The 11,492-nt window shown below is 46.1% G+C and overlaps 1 protein-coding gene across 4 annotated transcripts; it reads left to right on the forward strand.

Moving 5' to 3' along the window:
* The first annotated feature begins 1,168 nt into the window (after positions 1-1,168).
* Positions 1,169-11,458, forward strand: LOC104484542 (lysosomal dipeptide transporter MFSD1-like). 4 transcript variants are annotated; one of them, XM_086759855.1, is made up of 13 exons: positions 1,169-1,278; positions 1,489-1,589; positions 2,605-2,729; positions 2,825-2,880; positions 3,591-3,734; positions 4,197-4,355; positions 5,909-6,024; positions 6,928-7,028; positions 8,953-9,064; positions 9,670-9,807; positions 10,382-10,521; positions 10,689-10,800; positions 11,101-11,458. In XM_086759855.1, the coding sequence occupies exons 1-13, from the start codon at positions 1,257-1,259 to the stop codon at positions 11,215-11,217; spliced, it is 1,443 nt and encodes a 480-aa protein (XP_086615981.1). In that variant the 5' UTR covers positions 1,169-1,256; the 3' UTR covers positions 11,218-11,458. The 4 variants fall into 4 exon arrangements, with proteins under 4 accessions (XP_086615981.1, XP_086615982.1, XP_086615983.1 ...); XM_086759857.1 differs by lacking the exon at positions 1,169-1,278 and adding an exon at positions 2,242-2,517 and having other exon boundaries at positions 1,488-1,589; XM_086759856.1 differs by lacking the exon at positions 3,591-3,734.
* Positions 11,459-11,492: the final 34 nt, after the last annotated feature.

Consider the following 11,492-nt stretch of genomic DNA (forward strand, 5'->3'; position numbering starts at 1 on the left):
GAGCAGCTCAGGGAGGGGGCCTCACCTGCTCCTCAGGGTCAGCCCACCGCAGATATGTGAGGATGACATGGGTCAGCAAGGTAACGATGCTGTTTCAGCGTTCTCCACACCTGCTGCCCAAGGAAGCGAAAATTATAGGACAGGATAAAACAAAAAAACTTCTACATAGCAGCACAAGTGATGTCTAAAACAACAGCATTTATAAAAATGGACTTTAGGGATATCTTGTAGTCTGACTGTTCACAAGTCAGATGCTCCTAAAGTTGTTATTGTTGAACTATTTTCAGTACACACCACTGCTGGAAGCCTTGTGTTTAACATCGCATTGGCTACCTGAATAACCGTTGTCTCACTGAGCATGAGCACAGAGAACATTTTGCGACACGTATCCAGGTCGCTCAAGGTTATTTTTTCATCCTATACCTTCTCCCTGCTGCCTGTGCACCTTTGACCCACTGACACAGGAGCAGGAACACGCTCCTGTATTCCCTAGTCCTGCTGCTTGCGGCGAAGGACAGCTGCACCACGTAGCCTTATGCAGGTATTCATCAAGCTCTGCTTGATGGTGAAGCACTGGCTCTCACTGTTGCTATTGGGAGCCTTGCCTTATTCGATGTCTCTTTGTGCCTTGTTTGGGTAGTAAATATTCTTCAAACAGGAAGAGAAATACACCTACCCTTTCAATCATATGGGGGCTTGTTTGGTTTTTTTGTGTGCGTGTGCGGTTTTTTTTTCCCCTTGTTTTTTTCCTTCTTTTTCTTCTATTCATTACCAGGACCCTGCTTTTGTGGTAACTCTAGAAACCTCTAATTTCTGCTTGGCTGGTTTCTATCTATTTGCTCTTGTGCAGTATTGTCTACTAGCTTAAATAACTGCTCTCTTTCCCCATTTCTTACATGAGACACCTCTATTAACACATCCTAAAAGATACACCATATTCCCCCCCCAAACATCGTATTTTTTACTCCAGTTTACAGTGCACTACAAACCAGTGTCGCTCTGCCCCAGTCAGCTGTTCTCCATCTTGTGTTTACCCCTCTGACTTTTACATGGACCAGTTTTAATTCTCTTTATCTTCGTCTCTTCCTTTGAACCTCTCCCCTCAGACTCCCCCCAACCCCTCCCAGCCCGGCCCTAGCCCGCACCGCGGCCTACCAGCGGCCTGCCCGCGGGGCCCGGCCAGGGTCCCCGCTGCGGGCGGGGCTGGGCCCGAGGCGGGGCCGGGCCGGAGGCCGGGGGGAGCCGCGGGCTGAGGCATGGCGGTGCCGGCTGAGCGGGGTGAGCGCCGGCGGGGCGGGAGGGGAAGGCACGGCCCGGCCCTGCGGACTCCGCAGGCGGCCCTGGGTCGGGCCCTGCCCGCTCCCGGGGCCCGCGCTGCCGGGCCCAGCTGAGCCGCGGCCGGTGGCTCGGCGGGGCCTGCGGGAGGTCCGGGCTGGGCCGGGTCGTGAGGGGAAGAGTGCCGTCAAGTGGGTCCTCCCTGCCCCGCAGCCTCCTACAGATTCGTGGTGCTCCTCTTCAACTGCCTCCTCACCTTCGGCTCCTACTTCTGCTTCGACATCCCCAGCGTCCTGCAGGAGCAGTTCCAGGGGGTAGGTGCTGGGCGTTCGCCTGGGCCGCGGCCCGGCAGCGGGGCGGGCGAAAAAAGGCGGACCCACCAAAACGGAGGCCTTGGTCACCCGCGGAGTTTCAGAACCTTTTCTTACGGTGTCAGCATAGGAATCGTGCTCCAAGGTCTTATGTTCCAGGTGCTGCGGGTGCGGGGTTGTTGCTGGCATGTTTGCTGTGAAGAAGATGCACAAAGCTAGGACGGGCCATGAGGGGTTTGAGCGAGTTCTCATGGCTGCCTGGAGAACTGGAAATCTAAAACCTACCCTTGCTCGGTGATTGTCAGCAATCCATCCAAACGACTGGTCGCTATGCTAGTGAAGTTCAAAGTCAGAATAGTGTTCACACCGTTCTGCATGAAGGAGATACCTAGAATTAACCATTAGTACCTACAGTGGGCTGGAAGACTAGTGGTGTTTGAAAATACTTTCTGGGTCTTCAAATCCAAACCTCCTGATGCTGAAGGCATTTGCTAGCTGAAAGATGGAGCCATGCAGGGAGATCACAGGAGGACTCTCTCATGTAAAAAGCAGTTGTATTCTCAAATACAAGAAAATGTTGTTGTTCAGGGTTCAGACTGATAGCCCAGTTCATTTGGCCAGTTTGGGTCAATTATTCTGTCTGTCTTTCTCCCAGCTTCCTGCATCTGGACTTTAAAGAGACTTGGAAAGCCAGTGTTCTTGGTCTCATTAACAACAACTCGTATCATCAGAGTGTTTTTTTCAACATTCTTCACATATGAAATCCAAACCACACTGGCTACTGAGAGGAAAATTAACTCCATCTCTGCTGAAACCAGGACAGCCAGTCATTTCTCATTTGGCAAGGGCCGGCTTCTGGGGCAGAGACACAAGTCCTCTAATTCCTGGTCATGGAAGTGAGAACTGATTAGGAGAAATAGAACTCTAGTAGGCAAGAACTGAACTTCATTTTTAAAGGAACGCGTGGGTTTTCATCTCCGTCTGCTGCCTAACATGGGCTCTGTGACTTGTTATGCAGAACTTGACCTGCCCCAATGGAACCCATGGTGACAGCACCGGGCATAATGGCACACTGGGCTGTGTTGAAGGCTTGGGAATGACACCTGCACAATACAATTTGCTGTACGCCATCTATGCCTGGACGTGAGTCACTTTTCTCTTGCTTTGAGGGGGCGAGGTAGTTTGCTAGTTGCTTCCAGCAGCAAGACACAAATGTTTCTCTTCTTCTTTTCTCCTAGAAATGCAGTAGTGGTTATTCTGGCTGGATTCCTGATTGATAAGCTAGGAAATCGCTGTAAGTTCGAGGATTGATTAATTTATGCTTGTACTGAAGTGGGATTTCAGGCTGTTCTTGCAGTGCAAAGAGATGCAGAAGGTTCTACTTCAGTAGGGTCACAGAGGGATGGGAAAGGACGGACAGCTCTGTGTGTGGAGTGCAGCTCCATGAAGGCAACTGAGATGTTTTCATCCTTTCACCACTGACTTACCTGCATTTACACAGCAGTGCAGTAAACGTGCTTTCCTCTGGCATGCATGTAACAGGGAATAGTGTCATCTGTTTTCAGTGGGACAAACTGATAATTCAGTGTTCTGTTCCCTGCTCTGACATTTGTTCTGGCATGTGCCGTAATCCGAGGCCCAGCAGTCCCAGCAAATGCAGTTATGCTCTGTTTCTCTATCAGAGAGGTAAACGTCTTACAGATGAGGCCATAGTCTGTAGTGGAGCTAAGGACAGGAACAGGGAGTTCAGAGTCCTCTGTCTGACTTACTGTGCCTCCCTAACCTTCCACCGTGATAATATCGTCACTATTTTGAGGATTCCCAGGTCACTTTACAAAGAGACCAGCCTTTATAAAATTAAAAGAATGAAGGTAAACTGATGGAAACCCACAGGTTTACTGGCCTGTTTTGAGATTGCTCTTTTGCTTTTTGACAAAGAATGCTTTTGTCCTGATCTCAGCATGTCTGTTGAGGTTTGTGTATTCTTTTTCTGTTTCTCCCTAGTTGGTGTCTTTGTTTTCTCTCTTCTGACTGTGCTGGGATCATCAATCTTTGCTCTAGGCTCATATTTCAAGGGGTCACCATACCTCCTACCGATGATGCTAACAGGAAGACTGCTCTTCGGCTCTGGGAATGGGTCGCTTACTAGTAAGGAATTCACATTCTTAATTACGCCTCACCAGCGAGTCATGGTACATTTTCATTTTGCCTCCTAGACCCTTGTCCTACCAGTCAGATTCACCTGCTCTGCACCGGGAGCCCACATTGCTAACAGAACACTGCTCCTTGAAGGGTTGCATGGATTTAATGTGTGCCAAAATGTTTAAAAGTCTTCGTCTCTAACAAGTTTGTCCTTTTCCCATGTCCTATGCCTCTGGGGTTATTTTTGCTTGCCTTGTCTGAGGGATAAGTTCACCTCCCATGTCCCAGCATGATTTAGTAAATTTTAAAATGGACTGTGAAGTTGACACATACTACCTCCACTTGGGATGTGTAGAGGTCTCTTACTCCAGCTCAAGCACTCGAGCTTGAGATGTTGTATTTGTTGCTTCTGTGCAGTCCTCTTGGCTGAGTCTGTCTTTTCAAGAGAGGATGTTTGTCTTCTCCAAGTTGTGCAGAATCGTATCACAGCCTTCTGGTTCAGGGGCAAGGAACTGGCACTGGCATTTGGCCTGACTCTGTCTTTCTCACGTCTTGGGAGCGTCCTCAACTTCTTCTTCACCCAGCGATTTGAGGCAAAATTTGGAATACAGTGGACACTCTGGGGAGGTGAGTTTCTTTGGTGCTTTGGCTTTTTGTTTTCTAGACCTGGGGCTAGCCTGTTTTGTCCAGTTATGAAGAGTACCTGAATGTTAGCAGGCAGAGGGATGTTATTTTCCACTTTTTCCTGTTGCTTTCTGTATGCAATGGAGTGATGTTTTCTTCATTGATGCCTGAAAACCCTCTCTAAAGCTGTAGTGTCAGCCTGACAGTTTTGTTGGCAGTTTTCTCAAGATATTTTAACATCTGCAGTCACAGATAGTCAGTACTTAATGTGGATTTACTGTCATGGAGTGGAAACTGCAGAGTGAACGGAAAGAGGAATCTAGTGTGTGTTCTTCTGTGTTTTAGCTAGCAGAACATGCTGTTCTGTAGTAGTTTCTGTAGTGGTCTCAGCATAAGATGCCTTGCACATGGACTGATCAAAACCATAGGTTTAAATTACTGTGAATTACATGTTTCTTCGTGTGAATCTGTTCCAGGGCTCATACCTTTAGAAGATTTGAGTTTCTGTCCTCTCTTTGATGCAGTGAGATGGGATCTGTGTCTAGCGGAAGGGATGATCTGTTTCACAGCGCGGTTAAGTAGTGGCACCGAGGTACTCTGGGGTGCTGGAGTGGCGATGTGAGGGAGACCTGTCTTCAAGCATCCTTCGTGTACAAAGACTCGGTGATTATAGGAAAGTGTTATTTCCCAAGCAACGAACCAGTATGGGCCATCACCCATGGAAAGGAGGCTGCGTATGTGAGATAAATCTCTTGCAGAAGTTGAAACCCCTTGTTCTCCTCTGATTCCAGCTCTCAGAGAAGAAACTGGGGTGGGCGTGGCATGTTACATCCCATCTGACACTATTAGTTTTGTGCTCAGGCAGCATTTGCAAGCACTGCACAGTGACTTCAGTAGCCTGTGAAGCAATAAGTACATCAGACAAAGTGCGTATGCGTCAGAGATTGGTTTGGCTCTTTGGAAAACGAAGCAGATAGATAGATACAGATCTCTTTCTGAGAGAAGGATGTCTGCAGCAGGTTCCTGTTGCCAAGGCATATCCAGCATAATCTGACTCATGTCTCTGGAGCTGAGCCTGCTACCAAGTCAGATTGCTGTAGTAACTGCAGTAGGTCACATAAATGAAGAGGTGTAGCTTGGCTTCCAGTACCAGCCCCTGGGTGATACCTCTCCTGCTTAGGGGACCATGGAACTTTCTTTATGTCTGGCTTGGTTTAACCTTGGGTTTGTTATGCACAGGCCTGCTGCAGTTTTGAAGGCGTTCTGGCCGTAGTCCAGCAGTGTGGCTGTCTTCAGAGATGGGTAGGGCTTTAGCTTCACCAGCTCAGGCAATTCTGCGGCGCATTGGAAGCTCCGCGGACAAAAAGCTTGAGGACTCTGGCAGGGTGGTGAGAGGTGAATGGCCCTGCTACAGGGCTGTGGTAGGAAAGGCTGTTCATGTCAAGAGAAGCCAGGAGCAGGAGTCATAGAAAATCCTGTGTGTTACATGCAGTTGTTTTTGTCTTTTGGCTGTCTCCATGCTGAGGAATTTCTAACACCTCTTGTGTCTTTTCCAGGTACCCTGCTCTGCGTGCTTGGTTTCGTTTCAGCCCTCACAGTCAGTGTACTAGATAAAGTGGGCATGAAGCAGCTGGGCTTGGATGGGGTTATCCAGCAAGAATCCAAAAAAGTGGTATGTGGTGTGCAGACAGGTATTCCATCTCAATCTGTGAAAGCCTGGGGTGCAGGAGCGCTGCTTTTTGCAGCGCAGGGGAGCCTGCAGTAGCAAGAGCTGGTCCTGGCCAGAAGAGGGCATCAAGGCCATTTGGTTAACCATCTTGCAGAGTGGTTCTCCAGGTACATTTGAGGATATTGCATCTGCAAGCTACTAAAGTCTAAATTTTCTGGTTTGAGCCTGTATTTGCAGCCTTCCAGAGTTAGCACTCTGAACGGCATTACTTTTCTGAGCCAGTTACTTCTTGACTGTAGGTGGCTCAGGGGAGGATTTTGTGCATAAAACTAGCTGGCAGCCTCTCTCTGGAACCGCTTTCTGGCTTACAGGGTCTGTCATAGAAAATAGCTGCTCTGGTCAGTACTGAATATCTTTTGCCAAGCTTTACCTTCCATTTCTCCTTGCATTCTTCTGTCTAGGAAGAAGCATTACAGGCAATAGGTTGCAATTTTTATGGCACTTAAATCTATTGGACCACTTCCTTCTCATGACAGCATTCTTACTGGTTTCTGTATCTCAGTGTTGTGACTCCTGTTTGTACTGTCTCTTTCCATTGTGTTTCCCTTCAGGTTTTGCAGTAGGTCCTTAATGGAGCCTGTTTAGAATAGTCTCTTGCAGCCATAACCTTTATTTAAAATAAGAAAGCTTTTTTTGTTTTCTTTACTGAGTAGTGTTAAAGAAGAAATCCTTTGGAGTCAGCATACGCCAAATTTCACTTAGAGGTACATGAGCTGCCTTTCAATTCACTTTTACCTGCTGTTACTCCTTAATTTTTTTGTAACCTTCAGTGCCTTGCAGAAAGTGACATTAGTGTGAAGTTGAAGACTATTTCCTGGTGAGTGAGGGCACATCTTATCTTTGCAGCGGATTCAAGACATCCGGCGACTTCCCCTCCGCTACTGGCTCCTGGTCCTCACCATCATGTTCTTCTACAATGGAGTCTTCCCCTTTGTGGCAGATGCCAGGTATTTCTCTATGGCTGTAGTCCTCCTGACTGATACAAGCCTATCGGAGCCTTGCAGGCCCTCGAGTGGGAAATACCGGGACAATAATATGCTTGTTCCCTCCACTCATGAAACACAGAGAAACATGTCTTTAGCACCTGGTTAAAGAATATGAGGATTCTTTGACCTCTCTTTCCCTGCAAAGATGAGGGAGGCTTCTGCAGGGAAGTAAAAATAACTTGAAGTGATTAGTCCAATATTTAAAGCTTGGAACACTGTCAAAGGAGAATCAGAAGGATTTGGGAGAAGGGGAGGAAAGGCTTTATTTGAAAAAAATAGTCTGTAGACATTTCACCTTTGTGACAGTCCAACAAAGTGGACTTTGGAGCTGGGTGAGGTGTTAACTTCACAGGCCTGGGGCAGTTCTGTCCTGCAGTTCCTGCCTGCAGTCTGCTGTGTTTGGAACAAAGCTGAGCTTGCATCAGCCTGGGTCTGTAAGTCAGGAAACTTTTGCATTCTAGTGCAAGGCTTGCAGACTTCCTTTTTTAGCCTTAAACCAAAGAAGCAACCTGCCTAACTAAATTGGGACTCCTGCTTCTGTCCTGTGGCTCTGCCACAGAGTTGTCGTTTTGCTGCTTTTTTCCTATTTGTGGATGATGCAGCTTCTATCACATAATGAGTATGAACTTTTATATTAGCAAAGGCCTGCAGTAAAAAAAAAAAAAGAAAATTATTTTGGTTATTTTGGTAGCATTTCATTAGGGATGCATTTCATTAGCCACTGTGAAATCAGGAGTGAAGAGATGTCATCAACATTGTTGTAGCAAATGTACAAGTGACCTTTTACTAGTAAAATAAAGACATTCAGGATGGCAAGGACTGTCAAGGCCTTGATGAGGTGGGCTTTCTATCAGTTGCCCTCTCATTTTACCTGAAAACAGCATCTCTTGATCACACGGAATCCTTTCTGCAATCCTTCCTCCCTGCAGAACTTTTTTTTTTTTTTTTGGCTCCCTGTGAAGCAAAAGTTCAGGCACCAAGAGTCACGTTTCACATCTCCTTTCTGGCAAAAAAAATGCTATGCTGCTTCGAAAAAATAATGGTCCCAAGGCCACTGCTCTTTGGCAAATTCTGTTGCAGTAAATGTTCAGGGAACAGTGCCTTGTTTCATTCTTTGCTGACAGCACAGGCTCTAAAGGCTTGTTAGTACTAATGGTTAAGTAGTCATGCAAGTTGCCAAACCAGATTTAAGTAGCTACAGGATCTCTAAGTAAACTAGTCTTTCTAAGCCATTACTACTGTATGACTGTAAATTCTGTAAAGAATGTGCGTAAGTATTGATGCTGGTTTTGCGTATCCCTAACAAAGGTGAAAGGCTGACTTCTGACAATGAAAACAAAACTTGGCTTCTGTGTTTTCTGCTTGAACCAGACGTCTCCCTTAAAGATGCCAAGGGGAAGTTCCTAGTACTTCTGAAATGCAGGTGTTCAATTTAAATGCTGATCTTTGCTGCTGGATTATTTTAAAATATTTTTTCCTACCCCTCAGCATTCTCACCGTTGGATTGATAGTGTTTTCTGCCTCTTCAAAGAGAACGCAGAACATCCATCTGTACGTTTGGACAGGTGACGGCAAATTGCTGCTTCTGAGCTGTGCTGATGTAATTGAACATAGGCCCAAGTTTAACCTGCAGTTTTATTCTGCACTTGCAGAAGCGTCTTGAAAGTGGCCATTTAAGCTACCAGCTGCTCTGTGGTGTGCACCAATTAAAATAAAACGACAAAGGCTTGGCGATACAAACCAGACGGAATCAAATTTGTTTACAAGTCCTCTCATTAAAACCCTTTTGTCCATGTATTTGTGCTCAGACTTATTCTCTGTCAAAATAACCAGATCAAGAATCCTAATTATGTGTCTGTCCCCCCCTGCCCCATTTTATTTTTAGCAAGTTTATCCAGGATAAATATTCTGGTTACAGTCAGCAGGCAGCCGCTTACGTTGCTGGGGCGGTGTACGACAGCTCCCTTGTTCTCTCTGCAGCGGTTGGCATATTGATTGTGAGTACCCAAAAACATAAGTGCTTGCTGATAACTTTTTCCTATTTTTTGGAAATGTCTTTGTTAACAACCCCCTCAACCAGAATTTACCCTGTTGTTGCTGAACAAGCAGTCCTTTAATTCCTTGCAAACTGCAAGGTGCACTTTGGTCTGAATTAAATTACAAGGGATAATGTTAACCTGTTTTTTCCTCTGTCCCTTAATTGTGCTATGGTAGCATCAAACCATGGCAAGTAGCTGTGTGTTTTGAGAAGTCTGAGACAGGAACAGGAAGAATCAGGCTAAGCTGTGCAAGTAGATGGGAAATAACAGTCTGCATGTCTGTTTTGTCAAACTCTTCCTTATTTCTATAATTGTCGGGGCATAATGGTGTGGTTTTCTTCCCCCTTTATTAAAGTCTGCCGTTTTACATGAATACTGGACACGGATTCTCTGACAAGTTTCACTCTTGTCTCAGGAGTAATAGCCACTAGTAATAGCCAGTCTGCTGTGATATCAGCAACTGGGAGATGCTACGTTATTGCCACTTATGCCAGGCCGCTTTGCACAGCAGCTCATGTCACTGGATCCCTTGTAAGAGGCCTTCTGTTTGTTTCCTTTACCAGGACTACGTGGGACTAAGAGGTGTCTTTGCTGTTGGCTGCGCTGCACTGACTCTGCCAGTCTTCGCTCTCCTGGCATTTACATTTGTTCCTCCGTTAGTCTCTACAGTCTGGCTGGGGATTACTTACTCCTTTGCTGCTGTAAGTTCACAACTCCACTGCTGTAGGTGAGCGGTTTGTGGCTGTGCTCCTTCTGCATTCTGGATGGCACAGATCACTGCTCGTGTCCTGATGAGCAGGTCTGGCAGCAAATTTGAAGTCACTGGCTCCCCAATCCTGAAGACTTTGGTTAGTAACAAATAAGCCCAAAGAATGAATATGGAGCAAAATGCAAAGCAGAGTAAGGGACCATTTGCTATGGCGTGAAGCATGACTGTCTCTGCTTTTCTTATTGCTTTTTTTACTTTGAATGTAACACCTCATTCTCCTTTGAGTCCATGAGCTAAATCACCAGGTCTAACTTCCCTGCAGAAATCTGGAGTCAGGTTGTTCCAGTTACAGTGACATGTGTGGTCTCTTCTGTCTCAAGCTACTTGAAAAGGACAGGGACCAGTCTAGAACCAGCCAATAGGCTGGGAGGGGAAAATACCAGAATTTTTTAAAAGATAAAGTATCAATGTTTATTTAGTGGGAATAATTCCTTTTTAAACCAATGACCATCTAACGACTTTAAGCAAGGCTTTGAGTTAATTCCTCTTCTCATTGCTCCTACCAGGCTAGTATGTGGCCATCCATCCCTCTCGTGGTCCCCCAAGCAACTTTAGGGACAGCTATGGGGCTTGCAACTTCTGTGCAGATGATTGGAGTTGGCCTTTCAAATCTGATTGTTGGACACATTCTAGGAACAAAGTCCAGGTGAGAATGCTTTTGCTTTTTTGTCAAGCAGAGACACCAACAGTACTTTAGTGGAGCATTGTGAACAGAAATCAGTGTCTTTGCAACCTGGTGCTACAAGGAACTATAGAGATGCCTTAAATATCCTCAAGTGACTCGTCATTCTATCCTGTTTTGGCCTTTTCTAGTGAATTAAAGATTCCTCTGTGGCGCTGGCAACAGATGATGATCTTTATGTTGGCAAACACTATCGCATGCATTGTTGCCTCCGTTAGCCTCAACGTTGTGGACAAGAAACAGGTAAGTGTGATAAGAGGTGAGGAAAAGCCTTGCATACCGAGTTGCTGTTGTTGATGTTACGGCTGTTGGGTGTGTATATGAGTAATGCCCCCTGCCATAAAAATGGGACTGCATAAAAAGACAACTATCCACTAAAATATTGTTGCAGTGCATAGTAGTGTTACCTAGTATCACGCTATTGGCAGCTGTATTTTTTTTGCAAGAAGGTGAGGGGAAGGGTGAGGACACAGCTGTCGCAAATACACGTGCCCAGGAAGAACCATATCCTTTTTGTCACTAATTGCTGCTTTGAATTTCTAGGGTGGGACACTGAACAGAACAAGAAAGGGAGCACCTGTGGAGCAGGAGGGCACAAGCCCTGCAGATGCAGCTCCGCTTCTTGATGATGAAACAGGAAAGGAAGGTTCTGCCAGCTGAACCCTTACAGTGTTAGAGCAACGATGGCTGCCAGCCAGCACTGATCACTTCTGTTTGAAAGCGGATTTTTAGCCTGTGTATTTTGAACACCTTTAGGTGGAATCTGTAAGGGAATTGTCCACAGAAAGGCAATGTTTCCACTTTCTTATGCCTGGCAAACAAGTGAAATGTGCTGCTTAGGCATTCTTCAACATACAGAAACCTGCATGGGGCACTTTAAGAACTACACTACAGTTGGTGAAACGCCCCTAGCTGAAGCTGGTTCATAAGCTGTT

Source organism: Chlamydotis macqueenii, chromosome 15 (assembly GCF_036417535.1).
Source record: "Chlamydotis macqueenii isolate bChlMac1 chromosome 15, bChlMac1.mat, whole genome shotgun sequence".
NCBI lineage: Eukaryota > Metazoa > Chordata > Aves > Otidiformes > Otididae > Chlamydotis > Chlamydotis macqueenii.

What these genes read in the sequence shown, in the direction of transcription:
- LOC104484542 (XM_086759855.1), top strand. Translation starts at nt 1,257, where the DNA reads ATGGCGGTGCCGGCTGAGCGGG. An exon ending in TACGCCATCTATGCCTGGAC is followed by an intron (nt 2,730 to 2,824) that starts GTGAGTCACTTT and finishes CTTTTCTCCTAG; the next exon opens with AAATGCAGTAGTGGTTATTC. An exon ending in TGGGAATGGGTCGCTTACTA is followed by an intron (nt 3,735 to 4,196) that starts GTAAGGAATTCA and finishes GTCTTCTCCAAG; the next exon opens with TTGTGCAGAATCGTATCACA.